This window comes from Carcharhinus amblyrhynchos, chromosome 14, assembly GCF_965287045.1.
Source record: "Carcharhinus amblyrhynchos chromosome 14, sCarAmb.v2.hapA, whole genome shotgun sequence".
In the NCBI taxonomy this organism is placed as follows: Eukaryota; Metazoa; Chordata; class Chondrichthyes; order Carcharhiniformes; family Carcharhinidae; genus Carcharhinus; species Carcharhinus amblyrhynchos.
In genome coordinates this window covers 64710527-64737111 of record NC_137337.1, presented here as the reverse complement: position 1 = coordinate 64737111, position 26585 = coordinate 64710527, and the positions used below count along the sequence as shown (strand labels likewise).

Genomic DNA, 26585 nt, shown 5'->3' with positions numbered 1-26585 from the left:
AATCTATATAAATGACTTGGAAGAAAATGTAGCTGGTCTGATTAGCAAGTTTGAGCAAATACTAAGATTGAGAGGAAGATTGTCAGAGAATACATCAGGATATAGAAAATAGGGTGAAGAAATGGCAGATGGAAGGCGGGGAATAGAGGGATACAGGCGATTGGACTAGATAGGACAATGTGATTGGTGCAAGCTTGGAGGGCCGAAGGGCCTGTGCTGTACTGTTCTTCGCTCATTTCTATTTTAGGTTCACTGCCTTCGGCTTCATGTGGAAGGTTCTGGAGAGTGGAACTATCCCAGGATGGTTGCTGCCCTGCTTTCTTTTTGATTTTAAGCTTTTCTTTCAAGTCCTGGTTTGCTTTGAATCACTGGCTTCCTGTTTTCCTCATTTCCACCGTCTGTTTGCCTTTCTGCGGCTGGGCTACGTTTGAAGTTTGCAGAAGCCCTTAATCCGGACAAATGCGAGGCGATGCCTTTTGGCTGACCCAATTTAGATGGGAGCTATAAAATAAACGGCAGAACCATCAGGAACATAGACACACAGAGAGATCTGGGAGTACAGGCCCACAGATCCTTAAAAGTGGCAGCACAGGTGGGAAAGGTGGTGAAGAAAGCATATGGCAACGCTTGTCTTCATCAGCTGGGGCATTGAGTATAAAAGTTGGCAAATTATGTTACAGTTACGTAAAACGTTGGGTAGGCCACATTAGGAATCCAATTCTGGTTGCCACACTACCAATAAGATGTGGGAAAGATTGACCAGGATGCTGCCTGGTACGGAGGGTATTAGCTGTGAGGAGAGATTGAATAAACTGGGATTGTTCTCCCTGGAAAGACGGAAGCTGAGGGGTGCCCTGATAAAAATTTATATAATTATGAGGGGCTAGATAAGGTGAACAGTTGGAAGATTTCTCCCGGGGCAGAAATGACCATCACAAGGGGAAACAAGTTCGAGGTGAGGGGGGAAAGGTTCAGTAGAGATGTGCAGGGGAAGTTTTTTACACAGAGGCTGGTGGGGGTCTGGAATGCACTGCCAAGTGAGGCAGACATGCTTGCGATATTTAAGACTCACCTGGATAGGCGCGTCAACAGGTGGGGAATAGAGGGATACAGGCGATAGGACAACATGATTGGTGCAGGATTGGTGGGCCGAAGGGCCTGTGCTCTACTGTTCTTTGCTCATTTCTAATTTAGGTTCGCTGCCCTCGGCTGTCACCTGGCTTCATGTGGAAGGTTCTGGAGAGTGGAACTATCCCAGGATGGTTGCCGCCCTGCTTTCTTTTTGATTTTAGGCTTTTCTTTCAAGTCCTGGTTTGCTTTGAATCACTGGCTTCCTGTTTTCCTCATTTCCACCGTCGGTTTGCCTTTCTGTGGCTGGGTTACGTTTGAAGTTTGCAGAAGCCCTTTCAAGGAAGCGATCAGATCAGGTGAGTCGGAGCCTCTGGAAGTTTCCGGCACAGCTGTGACAGTCAGCGCTAGTGCCTTCCTGCGGGGACGTATCTGTATACTGAATGATGTTTCTCCATTCTCCTGCGTTAAAGAGTTATCCAGTCTCACGCCATGGCTGGAGCACATTTTGAAAAAGATACTGAATTGTTCCTACAGTTCCAGGCGATATTTCACCAGTGTCACTAATACAGACTATCTGGGCATTATCACATTGCTGTCATATGCAAGTTGGCTGTTTCCTATGTTGCAAGTACCCTGTTGTCTGTAAAATGCTCCAGGACGTCCTAAAACTGGAAAAGGAATATTAAAATGCAAGCTTTTCTCTCAGTCGTTCTCTCTTTTATTCTTTATTTTGTTCTTCCACTTTTTCCTCCCTTCCTTCCTCCCTGTTTGACTGAAATTTCAGAGGGTCCTTCGCTCAGGAAGGAATCTGTTGATGGATGGGTGATGGGCGCAGCACGATGGCACAGTGGTTAGCACTGCTGCCTCACTGCGCCAGGGACCTGGTTCAAATCCGATCTTGGGCCATTGTCTGTGTGGAGTTTGCACGTTCTCCCCGTGTCTGCACGGGTTTCCTCCGGGTGTTCCGTTTCCTCCATTACTCCAAAGATGTGCGGGCTAGGTGGGTTGACCATGCTAAATTGACCCTTAGTGTCAGGGGATTAGTGTGGGGTTACGGAGATCAGGCCTGGGTGAGATTGTGGTTGGTGCAAACTTAATGGGCTGAATGGCCTCCTTCTGCAATATATGAACTCAATGGATTCTATGAACCCTCTCTTAGAGAGCAATCCACACACTGACTACCTGGCATTTCCTCATTTTCCTGTACACTAGTCAAGCCCTTATGCACATTTATAATGTAGGTTTAACAAGTCCCTCTGCAAGAGCTAGAATCAAATATCTTCAGAACCCTCAGGATATTTTCCCCTATTGGTTAAATCACCAATCTCGAACTTTGGATGGGCCAATCTCCAAACCCTGTGGCCATTGCGATAACTGGCTGGAAAGCAGTCTATAATGACGGTGTTCGATTCTCTCTGGCAATGATATCTGCTTCCACCAGTATTAGGTGATGGCCTTAGTGGTTTCATCGCTATACTATTGACCCAGAAACGCAGCTAATGTTCTGGGGACCCGGGTTCAAATCCCGTGTCGGCAGATGGTGGGATTTGAATTCAATAAAAAAATTCTGGAATTAAGAATCTACTGATGATCATGAAACCATTGTCAATTGTTGGAAAAAAAACCATCTGGTTCACTGATCTCCTTTAGGAAATCTGCTGTCCTACCTGGTTTGGCCTACATGTGACTCCAGAGCCACAGCAATGTGGTTAACGCTCAACTCCCAAGGGTAACTAGGGATAAGTAATATTGCTGACCAATGAGTGATGCCCATGTCCCACAATTGAATAAAAGAAAAAGATTATAACCGGCTGGTCCACTCACCAGATCTCATGCCAAACTACCTTATTCACTTCACCTGAACACCAAAAGGAATCAGTTAGGCCGGGGCTTTTTGTTGGCATCTTGGAAGACAGGGCCAGTTTGACAGTACGAATGGACAAATAGGAAGAGTTTGTGAGCTCTGCCCAGCATCCCACCTGCCTGTCAAATCTTACCTGAGGTCCAATCAGACGGAATGTATCAGGTTTTGCAGAGTTGATACTTGTCCCATATTGAAGTTCAGATTTATTTATTAGTGTCACAAGTAGGCTTACATTAACACTGCAATGAAGTTACTGTGAAAATCCCCTAGTTGCTACATTCCAGCGCCTGTTCGTTTAGCATGGCCACTGTACCTAACCAGCACATCTTTCAGACTGTAGGAGGAAACTGGAGCACCCGGAGGAAACCCACACAGATTCGGGGAGAATGTGCAGACTCCACACAGACAGTGACCCAAGCTAGGAATCGAACCCAGGTCTCTGGCGCTGTGAGGCAGCAGTGCTAACCACTGTGCCACTGTGACAACCGTGGTGCAGTCACGACACCCACTCATCAGAGTCAAAACAGGCAATGGATTCAAGTCCCATTCAAGAGACTTGGGCACAGGATCTAGGCTGACGCTTCACTCCAGGACAAAGGGAGTGCGGCACTGTTGGGCGTACCACTTTTGGGATGAAACATTAAAACAAGGCCAGAACTTTCTGTCCCCTCCCACCGACAGGATCTTCCAGTCCTGCTGAAACCAATGGACATTTGAATAGCTTACTGTGTCCACCACAGTGGGTTCCCACCTCCACCCCTACCCCCACAGTGGGATGGAAAATTCCAGCCAAGTAACTAACTCCATGAAATGATTTGAAGAAAGGAATGGGATGTCTTTCCGGTGTCCTGGCCAATATTCATCCTTCGACCAACATTACCCAAAGGAGTAGACCTGGAGTGATGATGTGAAACAAGTGAGTGGACAGTGTATCTCTCCCTGTTGATATTTGCACTGTCTGAGAGGTTAGAATGCTGCCTTTCTGTACAAAGCCTAACACTGAAGGATTTAGGCTGCAGCCCTGGCTGGTTTTTGCTGATCTACACATTGGACTGCACTCTCGATGGCTACGCCTTGTAAAGTTGTGCTTTTAACGCTTTCCAGATTGCTTCAGGAACCTGAAGACGAGGTTGACGAAATGAAAAGTGTCCCAGCGCCTCACTGTAATAAACACTAAGAGACAATGTTTTAGTTCACTGCACAGTCCTAACTGCTATTGTAACAACATCTATATCAGATGATTTATCTGGATTAAAACATCTCAATTCTAACCTACAGAGAGTCCACAACTGAGACCCAGGAGACCATCTACATCCACAGTAAAGAATGGTGATTGGCCCAAATAACAACTTATCTCTCAGGCTGTCAATCAAATTAACAACAAACCAGTTGAGAGTAGCAAACATAGTAACTCAAGTTTGATTTGATTTATTATTGTCACTTGTATTAGTATACGGTGAAAAGTATTGCTTTTTGCGCGCTATACAGACAAAGCACACCGTTCATAGAGAAGGAAATGAGAGAGTGCAGAAAGTACAGTCATAGCTAGGGTGTAGAGAAAGATCAACTTAATGTGAGGTTGGTTCATTGAAAAGTCTGATGCCAGCAGGAAAGGAGCTGTTCTTGAGTCAGTTGGTACATGACCTTGGACTTTTGTATCTTTTTCCTGATGGAATAAGGTGAAGGAGAAAATGTCCGGGGTGCATGGGGTCCCTAATTATGCTGGCTGCTTTTCCGAGGCAGCAGGAAGTGTAGACAGAGTCAATGGATGGGAAGCTGGTTTAAGTGATGGACTGGGCTACATTCACAACCCTTTCTAGTTTCCTGTGGCCTTGGTCAGAGCAGGAGCCATACCGAGCTGTGACACAACCAGAGAGAGTGCTTTCCACGGTGCATTTATAAACCTTGGTGAGAGTCAAAGTGGACCGAGTTTTCTTAGTCTTCTGAGAAAGTGGAAGCGTTGTCAGGCTTTCTTAACTATAGTGTTGGCACGATAGAACTACAGCATCCAGCTCTTCAAGGCTTTTCTCATATTCAGTTCGATCATGGTTGATCCATTTCCTGACTCCATTTTCCTCCCTCGGTAATTCTGTCACCTTTAGTATTCGACCTGTTTCCACCTTGGTATTTTCGATTGACCCCTCCCCCTCCCCCCCATAGCCTCAGTAGCCTCTTTTCAGAGAGAGAGTCCCAGATTCTACCTCCCTCTTTGTGCGAAGAGATGTTTCCTGCTATCACCCTGAGCAGAAGAGTTCTAACTTGAAGATGAAGCACCCAGGTTGTGTGCTCCCCACCATTTCTGCAAATATTGCCCCATTAATTGCCCTGATTGGCTGCCCACTGCAGGTAGCCTGGTTGCCAGCTGGCTTCCGTCTCTGTCTCCCAGAAAAGCGCAGAGAGGTGGAATGTTGTGGAACCACCCCGATGCCAATCGATCACATTTTCCCTGAAGCTGCCTCCACGGGGTCAGAGACATTTGACCCAAAGTTGCGGCTCAACGGCCTTCCATTCAAATTGGAAAGAAGTTGTGGGTCAGCAGGTTTCACACAAGTACAGCATCAGTATTTGAAAGGGATTTGCCATTTTACTGTTGACCATGATCCGGCAGCCATTTTGTAATCCACCCTCTAACTGGGCCGCGCTCCCTGGTTGCCGCTAACTGTTTTATTTTGTCTCCCCTGTGCTCGGCTGCAGAGTGGACACATGCCCGCCGTTCGAATCTGGGATGTCAATGAAAGGACACAGGTGGCAGAGCTGCAGGAGCACAAGTACGGAGTGGCCTGCGTGGCGTTCGCGCCCAACGCCAAGTACATCGTCTCCGTGGGATACCAACACGATATGATCGTCAATGTCTGGGCGTGGAAGGTACATGGGGCATTGACGTTCACTCTGAGCACTGTTTCCCACATTACTGTCCCTGGAACATTGCCCCATGGACACACTGGTTTCAATCGAACACAGTAAGAAGTCTCACAACACCAGGTTAAAGTCCAACCAGTTTATTTGAAATAAACATCAAATAAACCGGTTGGACTTTAACCTGGTGTTGTGAGACCTCTTACTGTGTTTACCCCAGTCCAACGCCAGCATTTCCACATGGAACACAGCAGTGTAGGTGAAATGGGGAACACCATCGAGTTCCATCCTTTCCTTTATCATAGAACCCTACAGTGCAGAAGGGGACCGTTCGGCCCATCAAGTCTGCACTGGCCACAATCCCACCCAGGCCCTATCCCCATTAACCCATGCATTTACCCTAGCTAGTCCCACTGACACTAAGGGGCGATTTAGAATGGCCAATCCACCTAACCCACACATCTTTGGACTGTGGGAGGAAATCGGAGCACCTGGAGGAAACCCATGTAGACACGAGGAGAATGTGCTGACTCCACACTACTGAAAATCAGCTAGACAGGGAGCACTGTGTGTATTGAACAGAAGGAGTGAAATATTGCTGTTGGGCCACAGGGATGTGGGGGGATGATTGTTTCTACATTTAATGACAATCATTCATTCATTCAGCAGTATTTTACTTTGTTTTCAGATTTGTTTTGTAGCTGATATATTGGGATGAGGTGGGACTGAGTTGGGGCTCCACAGAATTTCAAATATACAGCTTCACCAAAAAACAGATTGCGAATCGCTGCTGTGTATCACTGCGGGTATCAGTATGTTCATGGTCGATGTTGATTATTTTCGGGGAAATTTAAATTGCATGTCTCTACATCCTTCCACAGAAAAATGTTGTGGTGGCAGCCAACAAGGTGTCCAGCAAGGTGACAGCCGTGTCCTTCTCGGAGGATAGCAGCTATTTTGTCACCGCCGGCAACAGGCATGTCAAGTTCTGGTATCTGGATGCGTCAAAAGCCTCTAAGGTGAGTGTGTCTGACCTCCGGGTTCATTGTTGGGCCCCTCCTCAACACGGTACCTCATCCAGGTTCCCTTGCCCTCTATAGCCGTTTAAACCCCCTCACTTGGCACCAATGCAGACTCCTGCCTCACCTGATGGACTGGATCCAACGCAGCTCACAGCCTCCTGCCCCAGTTGTAGCACCTATAGGTGCCACCACCACTGGTGGGGTGGTGTGGCCGGGACTGGAGAGTAGCCAGTATTTGAGTGGTAGGCAGCTTTTTGAGGCAGCACCTCTGGTCCAGGTGGGCTCAAGACCCAGCTCCAACCTATTTGTGGCCAATTGAGGCCCCAACACTGATCCTTGTGGGACACCATGAGTGGCGGTTTTAGGGAACCATGTAATTTAGTTAGGTGGGAGGATGGTGGGTGGAGACCTCACCCTTCCTGCCTCCACTCCAATTAATATCCACTTACGGGCCTCATCCTGCGAAGCTAGCATTGGTCAATTAGTGGATGGGCATGCTCACATTCAGGGGAATATAACAAGAAGCTTGTGTGGGTTTGCTTCTTGGTTGCCGGGGGAAACCCTTTAAAGGCACTCAGTGCCTGGTCAAGACACACAATATCATTGAAATCATAGAAACCCAACAGCGCAGAAAGAGGCCATTTGGCCCATCCAGTCTGCACCGACCGCAATCCCACCCAGGCCCTACCCCTGTATCGCTACATATTTAATTGCTAATCCCTCTAATCTACACATCTCAGGACTCTAAGGGACAATATTAAGAAGGGGTTTCCATTGAGAGCCAGCCCTCTGTCCTTGTCGCCCCCCCCACAATCCTTCCCCCACCCCTCCCACCTGATTCCCCTCACCCACCAACCCTGACATTCCCTACCCACTGCCCCCAGCCGATTCCCCATCCTCTCACCATCACTGTGACCTGTGAGGCAGTGACAGTCCTGGGCCTCGGGAGGCTGACATACCTACAGCAACCACCGCCTTCCCAGTGGCGCTGCTGCTCAGTGGAGTGATTGGCCGGCAGTGGGTGGGACTTCTGCCCCAGGGAACTTGGTCCACTTATGTGTTTGTGTGGCGCCGGATTTGGCAGACCAGCCCTCACAGGGGTACTGTAGGGCTCTCGCTGTTTCTGCAGCCAGTGGACAGCACCCTATCACCTCCACTAAATAATGCCAACATGGTCACTTCCTTCCAATGTGAATACTTACCCATTATCCTGTCCCCATTTTCCATTGTCTAACTAATCTTCAACCAGGTCAATCCTTTGCCTTTGATTCCATGAGTTTGAATTTGAGCAAATCTGTTACAATTCTTTGAGGAGATAATGAAGAAGTTAAACAAAGGAGAGCCAGTGGATGTGCTTTATTTGGATTTCCAGAAAGCTTTTAACAAGGTACCTTACAGGAGGCTGCTAAATCAGCTAAGAGCCAGTGGTGTTAGAGACAAGATACCGGCATGGATAGAAGATTGGCTGACAAGACAGAAGACAGAGAATAGGGATAAGGGGATCCTTTTCAGGATGGCAACCGGTGACTCATGATGTTCCACAGGGGTCAGTGTTGGGACCACAACTTTTCACTGCATGTACATTAATGAAGTGGAAGATGGAACTGAGGGCATGGTTGCTAAATTTGTGGATGATACAAAGATATGTAGAGGGCCAGGTAGTGTTGAGGAAGTGGGGAAGCTGCAGAATGATTTGGACAGACTAGGAGAGTGGGCAAAGAAGTGGCAGATGGAATACAATGTGGGAAAGTGAGAGGTTATGCACTTTAGTAGGAAGAATAGAGGCATAAAGTATTTTCTAAATGGGGAAAGACTTCGGAAATCTGAAGCACAAAGGGACTTGGGAGTCCTGGTTCAGGACCACCTTAAGGTTAATATGCAGGTTCAGTTGGCAGTTAGGAAGGCAAATTCAATGTTCGCATTCATTTCTAGAGGGCTAGAGTACAAGAGCAAGGATGTATTGCTGAAGCTGTAGAAAGCTCTGCTCAGACCCCATTTGGAGTATTGTGTGCAGTTTTGGGCCCCACACCTAAGGAAGGATGTGCCGGCCTTGGAGGGGGTCCAGACGAGGTTCACAAGAATGATCCCAGGAATGAAGGATTTGTCATATAAAGAGTGGTTGAGGAGTCTGGGTCTGTACTCAATGGAGTTTAGAAGGATGAGGGGGAATCTAATTGAAATTTACAGAATACTGAGACACCAGGATAGGGTGGACTTGGAGAGGATGTTTCCACTAGTGGGAGAGACTAGAACTCGAGGGCACAACCTCAGAGTGAAGGGACGGTCTTTTAAAACTGAGATGAGGAGGAATTTCTTCAGCCAACGGGCGGTGAATCTGTGGAACTCAATGCCACAGAGGGCTGTGGAGGCCAGGTCATTGATGTCTTTAAGGCAGAGATAGATAGGTTCTTGATTAATAAGGGGATCAAGGGTTACAGGGAGAAGGCAGGAGAATGGGAATGAGAATCATACCATCCATGATTGAATGGTGGAGCAGACTCAATGGGCTGAATGGTCTAATTCTGTTCCGATATCTTATGATCTTATGGTCTTATTGTAGTTTAGAAGAGTGAGAGGGAATCTCATTGAAACTTATAAAATTCCAAAAGGATTAGACAAGATAGATTGGAAAAGAATGTTCTCAATGCTGAGGGAGTCCAGAATTAGGGTCAGAGTGTGAAGATGAGGGGTAAACCTTTTAGGACTGAGGTGAGGGGGAAATTGCTTCACCCAGAGAGTCGTGAATGTGTGGAATTCACTATCACAGGAAGTAGCTGAGGCCAAAACGTTGTGTGATAGCAAGAAAAAATTAGATATATCTCTTAGAGAAAAAGGGATCAAGGGATATGGGGGGAAGGGGGGAGCAAGGTATTGAATTTGATGATCAGCTGTGATCAAAATGAATGGTGGACCAGGCTCGAAGGGCCAAATGGTCTACTCTTGTGTCTATTTTCTATGTTGCTAACAGTTTCTCATGTAGAACTTTATCAGTGCCTCCTGGCAGTCCATATAGACAACATTATTCTTCTCTCTTTTTTCTCTGGTGTTGTGTATCTCTCTCTCGCTCCATGTTTATTGTCTCGTTCCATGGGCTGTTTTTCACTGTGAACAAGTGGATTGGTTTTGATTGTGTTCAAACCGGGCCCCAGATTTTCTCCTCACCTCCCACTGTCCCTCCCTGTCTCGAGCTGTTCCTGTCGCTGTGGCCTGATCTTCCCCGTTGACCCCTCTTCCTCATTGCCTTCTTTTCAGATCAATGCCACAGTCCCTCTGCTGGGCCGCTCGGGACTTCTGGGCGAGCTGCGTAACAACTTCTTCAGCGACGTGGCGTGTGGGCGCAGCAAGAAGGCGGACAGCACCTTCTGCATCACCACCTCCGGCCTCCTGTGCGAGTTCAGTGAGAAGAGGCTTCTGGATAAGTGGGTGGAGTTGAGGGTAAGTGCCAGTGGGAATGAGAAGGGCCCAGCAGCGAGGGCCCACCTGGAGGGTGCTGTCCGCCGCTCCCAGCGCTCTCCAATTTTGGCACTGTGATTCCATCGCGCTTGACTAAGCTGCTGTTCTCCCGCTGCTTCAGCACTTAATCTGCTGATTGCCTATTTAGCGAGAAACTCTCAGTTTCGACTGTGACTGATTGGGTATTCCCCAGAGTCTCAAAACTGGCATATGTTGTAATTGACACTTCCACCCTGGGACAAAGCCTTTGACCTGTCCACCCTGTCCGTGCCTCTCATAATTTTGTAGGCCTCTATCAGGTCTCCTCTCAGCCTCCGCACCCAATAGACCTCTCTTCATTATGGGCAGAATTTTACATTGTGCTGGGGTTCCCATGCTCCCCCCCCCACTCTGTGTAAATTCTTTGCCCCTGCTCTAGGTGGTTGCCAAGCAACCATTCCATGCTTGGCAGGGTATTAATTAGCACGGTGTTGGGGGAGGAAGGGAGATGGGTGGAGGAGACTTCTGCCCCCCTCTGGGAGTAAAATGACTGGCAGCTGTCTGGGCCCCAGCAGCGCCACTGGGAGCCGTGGTCTCTGCTGGTACTGCAGCCAGTTCCTTATGGAGATCTTGACCGGGATGGTCAGTGGAGGAAGGGTTTTCAGTGGGACGGGCCTGCAGGTCCTGGTGAGGGGGTTGCGCAGTGGGGTGCTGGAGTGGACAGGAAGGGTGGGAAGGGAATTGTGAGGGTGCAAAAGAGTTCAGTGTGAAGGGAAAAGGCTGTCAGGAATTGAGGGGGTGGTGGTGGGGAGTTGGGGGGGTTGTTACCAAATGAGCCCAGGGGCGAAGGAAGTACCTCTCGCACTAACCTGGCAGCCCAAGCTGCTAGATTTCCCAATAATCCCCGGGCTGGTCACCCAATGCCCCCATCTCTGCCGGTAACACCACGATGGGGGCAGGGTGGGGGTATTGGTGCTAGAAATGGCACGAATGGCATTAGGCCCAATCTTAGCACCCCGCACCCCCCCCACCAAACTTCTAACCTGTCCCCACTCCCCCCGGCAGGGGGAGAATAACATTCTGCCCCGGGGTAAGGCTCTGTCACCTTGGCATCACCTGATCTCCACTTTATCAGAGGGTAGGGATCCAGACTGGGGGTTATTTCTCCTCCCAACTCTGGTGGGGAGGGGGCTGGGGGGGGAGCGGCGTCCGCAGCCCCACTGAGGGAGGCTCCCTAAGTCCTTCCAGTGTGTCCTTTGGCACGCGGTTCTCCCGACGAGCGATGTTTAGGATCTTGCAGACGGATTAACAGGCGAGCAGGCTGAATGGCCTTTATCAGCACTGACCTCTTGGTATAATGTCAGAAACGCCAACTTATGCACAGCAAGATCTCACCAACAGCAGTGACCAGGCGATGCTGCTTCAGCGATGCCAGGCCAGCGATACCCACTGAGCGGGGCAGGAGGATAGGTCAAAGATAGGTCTTTGTTCCTAAAGAGAGAAAATGCTGGAAAATCTCAGCGGGTCTGGCAGCATCTGTAGGGAGAGAAAAGAGCTTTGACAGAGGGTCATCTGGACTCGAAACATCAGCTTTTTTCTATCCTTCCAGATTCTGCCTGACCTGCTGAGATTTGGTTTCAGATTCCAGCATCCGCAGTAATTTGCTTTAATTTAGATCTTTGTTCCTGTCAGCTTGTGTGTGGGTTATATGCTGTGTGTACTTCACTGGGCATGCACAAACAGAGGAGCTGGCAGTTAACAGTGGCAAGTGCTACGTCGGTGAAGTTACCATCCCTGGTTCTGCCTACAAGAGGTGTGTGTGACAATGTGTAGCACCCCCCCCCCCCCCGTACCCAGTGTCTGCCCTCCTGTTGATCTGCGCTGGATAGCCAGGCAGGATAGCGATGTGGCCCGTGTGTGAGGTGTTCTGCTCGCTCAATGTGCTGCTTTTTACTGTATCTCTAACACTTGGTTCCCTCTCCTCTCCTGGCTGCTCTTCTCCCCCTGTTGACTTTGAAAAGAACTCAGACAGTACGACAGTAAGTGTACACGTCAGTGCCCGCATCCTCCATAACCCATTCACCTTGGGCATCCTCCATCGCCTGCATCTCTGTCACTAACCATCGTGCTTGTTTCACACGCACGAGGATTCAAGGAGTCCCACAGCCTGTTTGCTCTTTGAATTTGCTTTCTTGGTGTTTTGTGTGCCTGTTGCTACCCTGGGGGTGAGGAATCTTCCCGCACCTTCTCCATGGACCCCTGACCCTTCCACTGGCTGATCTACATTATCTCCTGATTTGGTTGCTTGTCAATCCTCAAAAACCCTCATCTTTGTTTGCCTCCCATGCCCCCCCTCCCTTCACTCGATCTCTGTAATCTGCTCCTGATCTCTGGAATCTGCTCCTGATCTCTGGAATCTGCCCCCGATCGCTGGAATCTGCCCCCGATCTCTGGAATCTGCCCCCAATCCCTGTAATCTGCTCCCAATCTACGACCCTCCGAGGTGGTCGCATTTCTTCAACTCTGACCTCCTGACCTCTCCCCTCTTCCATCACTCCACCGTTCAGCTGCCTGCGCCGGAAGCTCTGGAATTCTCTTCCTAAAACCTCTCCACAGTGGTGGTTGCCAATCGTGCGAGTGTGTTCACCCTCCACCTATTTGGCATTGACCAAGACAGACACCCAGGTTTGATTCCTGGTCTCGAATCACTGACTCTGTGGAGTTTGCACATTCTCCCCACGTCTGCGTGGGTTTCCTCCGGGTGTTCCGGTTTCCTCCCACACTCCAAAGATATGCAGGTTAGGTGGATTGGTCATGCTAAATTGTCACTTAGCGTCCCAAGATGTGTAGGTTGGGTGGATTGGTCATGGCAAATGTTTGGGGATAGAGCCTGGGTACAATGCTCTGTTTCAGAGTCAGTGCAAACCCGATGGGCCAAATGGCCTCCTTCTGCTGTGTAGGGATTCTATAAGACAGGGGCCTGGTTCCATTGCCATGGCCACCCTTCCCCATCTGGCTGCACCCCATGGTTGAGTTCCACGTGGATGGTCAGTGGAGATTTGACCTCAGGAGGGGGCAGACAGAGTTACAATAGTGAGGTTTATTTGGACAAACAAAATACTCATTCAGTTTGTGACACACCTGCGTTCTGATCAAAGCTTCACTCCCTTCTTTCTAACTGGCCAAAGGTCTTTTCTTCTTAAACCATCGATGCAGCCATCATTTAGTAACTCATTTATTAATTCTATCCCTCTCCTCCCCTCCTAATTTCCTTATTTTTATTTGTGTTGCTCCCCTCTGTAACTAAACTCTTTCCTCAAATCACTGGTTAATTGTGATTCCATTAATTTAAATCACTGCAGCCACCTTTTCCCAAGAAAACAAACCCTTTGTCTATTCAGTATCCCAAATTCCTGATATCCACAATTGCATTGACCTTCTATGCAGCCCCTCAAGGTCAGTAATATCCTTGCAACATCAGATTCTCACTGACCCCATCCCCATAAAAACAAATCAATGAAACAAATATTTGAAGTTCTTATAATTCTAATCAAAATGATGTTTAAATTTTTAACACAGTGATCCCAATGTCTGTGTACTTGTTTTCATTTGTTTGCAAATGTTTGTCTGTGCATGTGTGTGTGCGTGTGTGTGTGTGTGTTTGCATGCGTGAATGTGTGTGTATGTGCATGCATGTGCTTGTGTGTGCATGTGCTTCTATGTTTGTGTGTGTGTTTGATTATGTGTTTATGTGTGCTTGTGACGGTGTGTGCGCCTGTGTGTTTGTGTGTATGTGTGTGCACACATGTTTGTGTTTGTACATGTATGTGCATGTGAGAACATGTGGTGTGTGTTTGTTGAATGTGCAAGTGCTGTGTGAGTGTGTGTTTGAGTTGTGTGTGTTGAGTGTGTGTGTTGTATGATTGTGAGTTTGTGTGTATCTGTGTTGTGTGTGAGTTGAGTGTGTGTGCGTGGGTGTCGGTGTGTGCATGTGTTGTGTGCGTGTGAATATGTGTGTGTGTGTATGTGAGTTGAGTGTGTGCAATGTGTTTGTGTGTTTTGAGTGTGTGTGTGTTGTGTCAGAGTGTGTGTGTTGTGTGAGTGTGAGTTTGTATGTGTGCATGTGTGTGTTGTGTGCGAGAGTTAAGTGTGTGTGCGTGTGCGTGAGAGTTAATTGTGTGTGCATGTGTGCGATGTGTTGTATGAGTGTATATGTGTGTTTTGAGAGTGTCTTGTATGTGTGTTGTGAGTGTGTGTGCGTGTGTTTTTTGTGTGTGTGTGTGTGCGCAAGTTAGTGTGTGTGAGTGTTTGTGTGTGTGTTGTGTGTGGTGTGTGTTAGTGTGTGGGTGTGTGTGTGGTGTGTGTTTGTAAGTTAGTGTGTGTGAGTGTCTGTGTATGAGCGTGTGTGAGTTAATGTGTGTGTTAGTGTGTGTTGTATGTTGTGTGTATGTATGTGTGTGTTAGTGTGTGTGTGTGTGTTAGTGTGTGAGTGTTTGTGTGTGTGTTAGTGTGTGTGTGTGTTAGTGTGTGTGTGTGTTAGTGTGTTAGTGTGTTTTTTGTGTGTGTGGGTGTGTTTTGTATGTTTGTGTGTGTGTGTTATGTGTGCGGACATGCTATGTTGCTGCTTGGAATAGAAATCTTTGGCAGTAATAAATGATTCTTTTCAATACAGCGGCATTTTGTTTGAATTTTATTTGTGGGCAAAGTCCACAGCTATAAGGATCTTTTTATTAGTTTTAAAGAGAAACTGTACTGAACATAATGTTGTGCGTTTCCTCTCATGACAGACTACAATGGCCAACTGCCTGTCACTCAATGAGGATTTCATCTTCTGCGGCTGTGCTGATGGGACAGTGCGGCTTTTTAACCCTGCTAACCTCCATTTCATTGCAACAATGCCCAAACCTCACAACCTGGGCATGGACATCGCAGCTGCCACAGAGCCAAGGTGAGACCCAGGCTGACTTTGTGCTGTGTGGAGGTGTAGAGATATTAGCCCACCCCAGGAATATTCTGAAAAGATCTCCTGTCTAGTTTGACCACAGAGATCTGAGTTGAGAAATAGTTTGCAGAGTGTGAAGTCCACTGGGCGTGGGTGAGTGTGAATGGGGTCTGTCTCGGCCACCTCAGCTGACGATCAAGAGAGAGGGGTCACACCCCAGAAGGAGCGACACCAAGCAGCCTTCTCCTTATACCCCGTCACAGGGCAGAGGGATGGACTCTGAGATCCAACTGGATGGAAGTGGGACTCCCTCCCCACTGACAAAGAGTTCACACACAGAGGATCAGCCCTCTGGACAGATGTGAGCCCCACTGCCTCCGAAATATCAGCCTCTCACTGCTGACATCAGCAGTCTCCCAAGACATCCTTCCCACAGGAGAAGGTGGAGATGATTTGCCAGTGGCCAACGAGACTCCCGTCACTGGAGGCTCACTATCACAATAGTTGTTTGTGGGAGTTTGCTGTACACATATTGCTGGGCACATTCCCTACCTGACAGTAGTGACTACACCTCATAAAACACTTTGGATATGAAAGGCACTAGAGAAAGTTGCTCACACTTCCTCAAGTGGAGGCTGGAGTGGTGCTGAGTATGCCAGTGCTAACTACTGTGCCACACTCAAGGGCAGGACAGCGACACAATGGTTAGCACTGCTGTCCCACAGCACGAGGGACCTGGGTTCAATTCCAGCCTCGGGTCATTGTTTGTGTGGAGTTTGCACATCCTCCCCATGTCTGTATGGGTTTCCTCCGGGTGCTCCAGTTTCCTCCCACAGTCCAAAGATGTGCAGGTTAGGTTGACTGGCCGTGATAAATTGCCCCTTAGTGTCAGGAGGATTGAGGGGGTAAATATGTGGGGTTATGGGGATAGGGCCTGGGTGGGATTGTGGTCGGTGCAGGCTCGATGGGCCAAATGGCCTCCTTCTGTACAGATTCTATGATTCATTGTGGTGTAGAGTGGTTGTCCAAGGGAATGCGGTCTTCTGCCTGTCCAGAAGCTATGTTAATGAACCTGGGAATGGAACAATACACACACAGATCGAGCCATGAATCCTTCGCTTGTTCCCGGGTGGCTGCTGTCAGCCTACGATGTGAAAGTGGGTTTGATGGCACTTGGCTGCGTTTAGCGCTCCATACAAAAATGTTACCGTTGTGTGAGAGGTTTGCCCTTCAGCACAAACCATCCAACTTATAGAGTTAGTACCATTAAATGCTGAATGACTCTTATTAAAGGAGCAATGCAGATTTATTTTGCCACCAATTTCCTTTTTGTCTCATCTTCAGTAGAATTAATGAGGTCCAACTGTCTTCACTCCCTCACCTGAGGACCCATTCTTTGGGCCTGTGCTGCTTGAACCTCTGCACCAATGAGGATTTTCCTCGTGTTATGTCTGGCCCCGCTCATAAGTTCATGAAGTTCATAAGATATAGGAGCAGAATTGGGCCATTCGGCCCATCGAGTCTGCTCCGCCATTTGACCACGGCTGATATGCTCCCCATCCCCATTTTCCTGCCAGTTCCCTATAACCCTTCAACCCATTACCAATAAAAAAAATCTATCTAACTCCTCCTTACATTTATTCACTGTCCCACCATCCACCGCATTTTGAGGTAGCGAATTCCACACATTCACAACCCTTTGGGAGAAATAGTTTCTCCTCAACTCTGTTACCCCTTATCCTAAGACTATGACCTCTCATCCTAAAATCCCCCACAAGAGGAAGCATCCGCTCCACATCTACTTTATCCATACCTTTTACCATCTTATATCTCTCAATTTGATCTCCCCTCGTTCTTCTAAATTCCAGAGAATATAGGCCCTAAGCTGTTCAATCTTCCTCATATGACTGACCCCTCACCTCTGGAATGTAGACTGATTGACGGGGATTGATTGTTGTAATTAGTCAGTAACTCCTCTCTCACTCTGTGCCGTGACTGAGATGGTGGGAGACATTGTGATGGACCTTTTCCTACATTCCTAAGATCTTCAAGCTAGGGACAAGAAAAGTGCATGTTGAATCCTAGAATCCCTACAGTGCAGAAGGAGACCATTCGGCCCATCGAGCCTGCTCGGACAACAATCCACCCAGCCCCTTTCCCCGTAATCCCACGTATTTACCCTGCTAATCCCCCTGGCACTAAGGGGCAATTTAGCATGGCTACTTCACCTAATCTGCATATCTTTGACTGAAACGAGATCATGAGCCAGATCATGCCTGTTCTGTTTGTAGAAAATATCTATTCTTTATTTATGAACATTGCTGGCAAGGCCACCATTTATCACCTCTCCCCAGTTGCCTATGAGAAAGTGGTGGTGGGCTGCCTTCTTGAGCTGCTGCAGTTCAGGTGGAGAAGGCCAGTTTACTGGCTGCATCCTTCCCTGGGCTGGTTGTCCCAGATTTGGGAATAGGGGCAGCAAGACTACCTGCCCACCAGGTACCTGTCCACTAGGAGGCAGCAAGACTACCTGCCCACCAGGTACCTGTCCACTAGGAGGCAGCAAGACTACCTGCCCACCAGGTACCTGCCCACTAGGAGGCAGCAGGGCTACCCGCCCACCAGGTACCTGTCCACTAGGAGGCAGCAGGGCTACCTGCCCACCAGCAGTGATGCTTAACCTGATTTGAAAGCCTATTGTCAAAAGCCAATTGGAATTTTCTATTGGGCCTGCCCCTCCCCCCACTTCACCCTGTAAATCACTGGGGACTAGGCTGGTCTCCAGGCAACAGCCTCACGATGAGAGTCTGGAGGATCACTTCAGCAGCTAGGCTTTGAGACACTTTCCCCCCCTCCCCCTCACCTGTAGCTAAGGTCAGAGGTCACCACTGTGTGGAGGTGCTTCCCCCCCAGACTGAGGGACCTGTTGCTGAATCACTCCTTTTATTTAACATTTTATTTCCTTATTTATCTCTAGCTTGAGATGGCCGCCTTCTTGCTTATCCGAAATAGCCGGCTGCTGTCCCTTTGAGGCTGAAGGGCCTCCTGATGGCCCTCCAGTTCTGCGAGTCTGACCTCTAATTGGCCAAAAGGGGGTAAATCATTGCCTTTCACACAGTGCAAGGTTCTGACCCCTGTTGTACCCTGACATTGGGATCTGGAAACCCACAGGAGATGCTAACTATAGGCCCTGCCACCCTACTTGTCCTGGTCCTGGCTGAGGTCAGTTAAACACAGGCTGGGGGTTTGGCCTGGGCATTTCCTCGTCATCTGTAAATCAAGGTGATCACATTGCTAAGCGGAGCCCACACATGCTGCAGTCAGATGGATCTTTCAACCGTGTGACCAAAACCCAATGGTCCCTGCCGAGTCAAATGGTAGTTTTGATGGAGGCAATGGTGGCACTCGAGGTTTAACTTTCAATCATTGGAATTCTATCTTGTTGAAGCAAAAGCTCAAATTCAGGTGTTTAAGCAAGTATAAATGAGGGTACGTGCAAATAGAGAAGCTGTAGATCACTCAGCACCACTACTCTGTCCTGTGTCTTGCTCTTTTACAATGATTGTTTACTAACATCATTTTATTCCTTCTCCAGCCATCTATTCTCAAACAGAACAGATGCCAAGTACCCAGACACCATTGCACTGACCTACGATCCCACGAACCGCTGGCTGTCATGCGTGTACAATGACCACAGTCTGTACGTGTGGGATGTGAGGGACTTTAAGAAGGTGGGGAAAGTGTACTCTGCTCTCTACCATGCATCTTGCGTTTGGAGTGTCGAGGTAAGGCCGTGGAAAGACACTTAGAAAAGAAATTAAATGAGACAGCTTCCTCCAGAGTTCCTTACACACATTCTCTAAGTCTCAGTTTCTATATTACAACAGTGTCTACGCTTCAACTGTTCTTTGTTGACTGTTGCTTTGGGACATCCTGGATAGGGTGTGATATAAATGCTCATCCTCCTTCTCTTCCTCTCAAAAGAATCCCCTTTTATTTCCTCCCTCTTTTCTCCCTTCAACTCCTCCTCCCCTCTCTAATTCCCTTCCTTTCGTCCAATATTTTCTGACAGAGGAACATTATCCGGCCTCACTCACTTAAAGTAGTCTGCCAAATGGAAAGCTCTGGTCAGTGTCACTGTACAATATGAAGTCACGTTGATGGTGCAAAATGGGCAATATTGATAATAGCTGCATGATGGCACAGTGGTTAACACCGCTGCCTCACAGCTCCAGGGACCTGAGTTCAATTACAGCCTTGGGTGACTGTGCGGAATCTGCACACCCTCCCTGTGCCTGCATGGGTTTCCTCCGAGTGCTCAGTTTCCTCTCGTGTGCTGGTTAGGTGGATCAGCATGTTTAATTGCCCCTTAGTGTCCCAAGCTGTGTAGGCTGGGGGGATTAGCCATGGTAAGTGTGTGGATTTACAGGGAAAGGGCGGGGGAGAGGACCTGGGTAAAATACTCTGTCAGAGAGTCAGTGCAGACTTGTTGGACCAAATGGCCTCCTTCTGCACTGTGGGGATTCGATGTCATGCCTGAATTTTCCTTTCTGTAATTCTGTAATTGGGAGAGATGTGCAATGAGAGGCTGATTCAATATTGTCTGATTTAAGCTATTGCTCAGTTAATTCTGCCTGTAAACTTTGTCTGGAGCCATAAGCGCAGTGTGTGTGTTTTGATGGACACTGGCCTGTATTCTCCCGAAAAAATTCTAAGTGTCAAATTTGCGTGACAACTGGAGTAAATCATGCTGTTTTTTTTCAGTGGGAGTTTAAAAATGAACCTCCCACACTCTGCACTGCAGATTGCGCTAGCGTGAATCATTCGAAAAATCAATGGATGGGGCCTATTCCCACTGGAGAGGCCTCAGCGTTGTGCTGAGCAGGCCACTGTGCATGCGGTGATGGGTCAGTGCTGAGATCGGTGTATGCACAGTGGCCCCGCACTGCCGACCTCCTGATTGCTGGCCAGCCCCATGACCCCCGTATCGCTGCCTCTCTGAGCCCCGCAGGGCCCAACCGCTGGACCCCCAAGCACGCCCAGGCCCAGCCTTGACCCTCCTCCCCCACCACGCAGTCCTGATCTCCACCTCCCAGGTCGATAACCCACCCCCCCCCCAGCGGTCCTGAACCCTTCATCCATCTTGCAATACCGACCCACCGCAGACACAATCCCCCCCACCCGAAGCAGGCTGCCTCCCAACCTCCATTCCCCCCACGCCAATGCCTGTTCCCCCTCTGCTGGCCTCCCGCCCTCTGCTCGATACCAAAGCGCAGAGTGGCAACAGAACCCCACTCCCCCCATCCCCACTGATCGTCCCCTATAAGGCCCTGCCTCCATCAGACCCTGCCTCTAATAGACCCCATCTCTTGGCATTGCCCGATGTTTGATGGGCAGTGCCAAGGTGCCCCCGGACATTGGCACTTGGCCTCTGGGGCAGTGCCAGTGGGCCTAGGCTGGCACTGCCAGGGTGCCAATGCCCAGGGGGCACACCTTCACCAGCTGACCCTCTGGAGGGCCCTGATTGCAACCCCTTCACTCCAGTCATGCCTGCTTGCTTCCTGAAAGTGGGGAGCTATTGTAATCCCGGCTAGAGTGAACCACTCCGGCAGGGAGAGATGCTAGCGGGCCTGGAGATTTCAGTCCTGGGCCTACTAATCACATTTAAGATATACGGAGAAGCTCGTTTTAATAATTTATGTGCCTCCCGGCCTATTTCCAGCACAGAGTTGATGCCGCTGGAAATCCAGCACTGGGAGACACTATCGGAGCAGGATGCCCAGCATGGATCCTGTGGATCAGGCTCTGCTGGATTCTCCTGGCTGGGAGAATTGCCCCCTATTTGCCTGGATCAGAGAGACAGCCTGGATTCACAGAGCGAGCCAGTAATTCCAGCAATGCCGATAAACAGAATCAAAACATTTCCCTACAACAGGAGAACTAACAAAGGGAGATATCAGAACCACAATCCTTTCCACCAATTCCAACCTGATGTAACTGTGTAGATTACACTTCCTCATTAGGGTATGAAATATTGCTTCCTCAGAAGAAGCTGTGATAAGTCTTCCTCAGTAGAAAAAGCAGGCCCAGAAACATTGGGAATTGAAAGTCCATTCAGGCGTTAAGGATGAAAAGGATTAGGCCATTAACAGCCTATCAGTAGAGCTTGTTAATGTAAGCCAACTTGTAACACTGATAAATAAACTTTAAACTCACATCACCGAAGTTGTGTAACCAGCAGTTCAGAGGTTACATGAATTTTAGCCCCTGGTTAAGTCCCAGGCCTCTTTGAGTATGGATTTGGCCTTTCTGTTTTCAAATATCATGCTCAGACTCCCAATCGCTGCTAAACATTCAGAGTGTGTGTTGTTGTGTTTAACAGGTGTACCCGGACGTAGAGGATAGCAATCGGGCATGCCTGCCTCCAGGCTCCTTCATTACCTGCTCATCGGACAACACCCTCCGACTCTGGAACACCGAGGGCTCCAGCACCCATGGGACCTCACTGCATCGGAACATGATCAGCAACGTAAGTGCCCCTGCAACCCCAGACAACTGCACAGACTCGAGTCACTGAGACCAGAACTCTCATGGTCATGACTCTAGTGCTGGCCCATAAATTGATTGAATTACGTCCTGCAGCCTGGCATGCTGGCATTTGAACTCTTGAGGAGACAATGCTATTGCCACTGGACTAGTATTCCAGAGACCCAGGGTAAATCTATGGTGACCAGGGTTCGAATCCCACCAATTCGTCCTTAAAAACCCATCAGTTTCACTAATGTTCTTCAGTGAAGGAAATCTGCCGTCCTCACCTGGTCTGGCCTATATGTGACTCCAGAGCCACAGCAATTGCTTCAAATACAATCTGAAATGTCCCAGCAAGCCACTCTATTCAAGGGCCGTTAGGGATGGGCAATAAATGCTGGCCTCGCCAATAACACCCACATCCCATGAATGAATAAAAGACTCTCTGAGATCTTCACCCAGTGTCACATCCATTAGGTAACTTTGCCTGTGAGTTGTATCTATCTGTTGTAAGCTGCAGTCAAATGGGCTGGGATTTAATGATGACTTTAAAAGTTCCTCAAGACTTTCACGTTGCTCCTTCCCCTGGCAACGCTGCCCTTACTCCCTCTATATTATCCCCTGACCTCCTGTGGGGCACCTATAGCAGGCCGATGGAGCTAAGAGGCAGAGCGGCTATGATCTAATAAATGGTGGAACAGGTTTGTGGGTCCTACTTATCCTGATATTATTCCTCACAAGTGCCCCATTATTAAATGCCCGGCTCCCATCCAAATTGTGGCCATGCTGCAGTGTACTCATCGTGTAACCTGGTCAATGATTCTAGCCCTGAATGAGACCTGCTAGTTTGCTCAGATAGATGTAAATGATCCCATGGCGTTATTTTGAGGGGACGGTGTGAAGGCCTCCTCCAGTGTTTTGTACTTATCCATCAACCAACATCAAGACAATGGATTACCCAACCATTACCATGTGGGTTTGTGGGATCTTGCTGTGTCACATAAAATCCAAAGTGCAGAAGGAGGCCATTCAGCCCATGTAGTCTGCACCAACCACAATCCCACCCAGGCCTTATCCCCATAACCCCATGCAATTGACCTAGCTAATCTCCCTGACACTAAGGGGCAATTTAGCATGGCCAATCCACCTAACTCACACATCTTTTGACTGTGGGAGGAAACCAGAGCACCTGAAAAAAACTCACGCAGACGCGGGGAGAATGTGCAGACTCCACACAGACAGTACCCAAGCCAGGAATCAAACTCGGGTCCTTGGTGCTGTGAGGCAGCAGTGCTAACCACTGTGCCACCCCCATATGTCCTACATTACAATAGTGTCTACATTTCCAAAGTACTTGATTGGCTTCAAAACACTTTGGGTGTGCTGAGATCATATACACACAGATTCCCACTTTTGCATCTTTCATATTCCCATTGGAGGACACAGGTGCATGTACTGACATGCCCACACTTGTACCTGTACAGGTTTGAACGCACCTGTACATGCACAAACACGGACACACACAGGTGAGGGCTGATATTGTTTTGAATTTCTCCTTGTCAAAATCCAGGACTTGCTGAAGATTCTCTACATGGACTCCAACACATCGACCTTGCTGGATGTGGAGAACACCACAGCGGGCGGCTCTGACAAACCCGATTCCCAAACTGCCGAGGTGAAGACTGGAATCAGAACGTTGTGTGTGAGCCCTGATGGACAGCATATGGCATCTGGTGACCGGGCTGGAACTCTGAGGTACACCATCTCCAGGAAGACATCTCCCACTCAGCGAAATCGGACGGGTACTGAGAAAGTCCAGCGCTGGGAGCAGTGACATACTCCAGACTATTTTCTAAATGGGGAGAGAATTCAGAAATCGGAAGCTCAAAGGGACTTGGGAATCTGGTTCAGGATTCTCTTCAGGTTAACTTGTAGGTTGAGTTGGTAGTTAGGAAGGCAAATGCAATTTTGAGAGGACTAGAATACAATGTACTGCTGAGGCTTTATAAAGCTCTGGTCAGACCACATTTGGAGCATTGTGAGCAGTTTTGGGCCCCATATCAAAGGATGTGCCGGCCTTGGAGAGGGTCCAGGGGAGGTTCCCCGGAATGAAAAGTTTGTTGTATGAGGAGTGTTTGAGGACCCTGGGCCTGTACTCGATGGAGTTTAGAAGGATGAAGGGGGAATCTCATTGAAACTTACAGAGTACTGGGAGGCCTGAATAGAGTGGGCATGGGGAAGATGTTTCCATTAGTCGGAGAGACTAGGATCCGAGGGCACAGCCTCAGAGTAAAGAACTGAACTGATGAGGAATTTCTTCAGCCAGAGGGCAGTGAATCTATGGAATACTTTGTCCCAGAAGGCTGTGGAGGACAGGTCATTGAGTGTCTTTAAGACAGAGATAGATAGGTTCTTGATTGGTGAGGGGATCAAATGTTACGGGGAAAAGGTGGGAGAATGGGGTTGAGAAACATATCAGTCACAATCGAATTCTGAGGCAGCAATGGCCACCATGGAGCTCAGACTGAGTGAGGACTCAGACACCTTCTGCACTGGAATCACTTGAGTCATTTTTGTGCAACAAATGTATGTGAACTGAATGAAGTGACTTTGAATTAACAGCAGATGTACTTATCATCTGTCAAGTTCTATTAAGAGACACTTAGCTGACTGACCGAGGCCTATAATGCAAGACATCTTCAAGCTTCTGAAGAGAAGAGGAGGTGAGCAATGATTGGCTGACAGCAAGCTTGTATTTCAAAACAAGAGAATTTTAAGAGAGGGGTTTTATGACTTGCAGATCCTGGAAATTAATGAGATAGAAAGATAGGGACAGTGGTTAGCACTGCTGCCTCACAGCGCCAGTGACCCGGGTTTGATTCCAGCCTCAGATCACTGTCTGTGTGGAGTTTACACTTTCTCCCCATTTCTGTTTGGATTTCCTCTGGTTTCTTCCCACAGTCCAAAGATGTGCAGGTTTGGTGAAGTGGCCATTCTAAATTGCCTCTTAGTGTCCAAAGGTGGGTAGGCTTAGGGAGATTTGTGGACTGTAGGAGGAAAGCGGAGCACCTGAATGAAACCCATGTAGACATGGGGAGAACAGATAGTGACCCAAGGCTGGAATCAAACCTGGGTCACTGGCACTGTGAGGCAGCAGTGCTAACTCACTGTTCCTATCTTTCCATCTCATTAATTCTCAGGGATAAATACATGGATTAATGGGGATAGGGCCTGGGTGGGATGCTCTGTCAGAGAGTCGGTGCAGGCTCGATGGGTCAAATGACCTCTTTCTTGCACTGTAGGGGTTCAATGATTCTATATTGTGCTCTTCATAAGTACTGGACATCTCAAACTACTTTCCATCCAAAGTAATCTCAGACTGTGATCAGTCCAGAATTTAATTCAGCATTGATATCAGGCATAATCATAGCTCAAAATGAACATCAGTAAAGGGGTGCAGCCAAGGAACTCTGAAACTCCCATCATTCTTCAATGTGCTCAGTTTTCGGCAACGATCTCTCTGTAACCATGACAACAGCCTGCACAGTGCCTTCAACATAGGGAATACTGAGTGTGAGGAAATGGAAGCAAAGCCAACAAGAGAGAGAGGGGGGTGTTGGTGGGGGGGTGTTGGTGGGAGTGGTGGGGGGGGATATGTGGGGGGTGGGCAAGGGTCAAGTGGATAGTGGGTGGAGTGGCCAAAAACCCGGTCAAAAGAATGGGTTTTAAAGGTGACCTTATACAAGGAGAAGGAAGGTGGTGGAGAGGTTTAGAGAGGGAATTCCAGACAGCGAGGCCTCCGTGTGAGGGTACGACAGTCAGCGCACGTAGGGGCGGGTCAGTGTTGGAGTGGCAAGGGCACGGTGGGATTTAAAGGCACAATCTGAAATCTATTGCCCTGAGGATTCCAGGTGAGGTAATCAGCAAGGACAAGAGTAAGGGTTGTCAATTTATCCGTCCATCTTACACTGAGTACGTGTTACAGCCCAGACTGCACTGACGTAGCTATGTTGCATTGTGTCTCTCAGGGTCCATGATCTCCAGCTACTGAGAGAGCTCCTTCAAGTGGAGGCCCATGACTCTGAGATCCTGTGTCTTGAATACTCCAAACCTGAAACTGGTAAGGGTATATTTAAAACCGTTTGCATTCTATAGCAGGGTCATCCAATAGAAATTATTGGGGAGCCACAGATATTGCTATGGCAACATTGTTTTAATTACATACACTCATTTTAATAGGAAATATTGTTTGTCCCCTTTTAAAAGGGGAGGTGCTGGCCTAGTAGGGTTATCGGTAAATTATTAATTCAGAAACCCCTCAATGATTTCTACTGGATGACCGTGTAAATGCTTTACTCCCATGGTTCTGGATGGTAGTCAATATCTGTTAACTAAATATGCACGAGAAATACTTTTACCTGTAATGTGTGAAAGAACGAGAGGCATTTCCACCTCTTCTCGTTCTGCTTTTCATCTTACCATTCTATCAATCACATGAAGAGGTTAAGGTTCACCCGTGTACACTGCGCAAAGGTGAGGCCTGAGATTACATATCCAATGAGGGTGGCTGTTACTCACTTTCCTATTCACCAATCAGACATACAATTAGCCACACCTGGATTCCCAATTGGCCAAACATGGCGACAGGCTGCACTCCTCGATATGATGACCAGTGTCTGAGTTACCTCAGTGTACCTAGTGGTTGAACTTTGTAGCAGAGTTAGATCCTAGGTTCAATTTTCAGGTAGCTCTTAGTTTATTGACATCGACCAGAGTAGAAATGGACGCCCCGTATTTTGCCTCCTGGTGCCTCGGCCCAGAGGAGTTGCAATCAGCCAAGGCTTCCCACTCCTGATTATTTTCCAGTGAGCTG

The 26585-nt window shown here is 48.3% G+C and overlaps 1 protein-coding gene across 2 annotated transcripts in view; it reads left to right on the top strand.

Moving 5' to 3' along the window:
* mapkbp1 (mitogen-activated protein kinase binding protein 1) overlaps nt 1–26585 on the top strand; it is a 191496-nt gene that overhangs the window by 113599 nt on the left and 51312 nt on the right. For both annotated transcript variants that reach the window (XM_080203018.1, XM_080203017.1), the window contains exons 5-12: nt 5630–5800; nt 6673–6810; nt 10066–10248; nt 15033–15193; nt 18780–18969; nt 21567–21713; nt 23283–23467; nt 25741–25832. In XM_080203018.1, the coding sequence (XP_080059144.1) occupies nt 5630–5800; nt 6673–6810; nt 10066–10248; nt 15033–15193; nt 18780–18969; nt 21567–21713; nt 23283–23467; nt 25741–25832 (1267 nt within the window). The remainder of the gene's footprint in view (nt 1–5629; nt 5801–6672; nt 6811–10065; nt 10249–15032; nt 15194–18779; nt 18970–21566; nt 21714–23282; nt 23468–25740; nt 25833–26585) is intronic.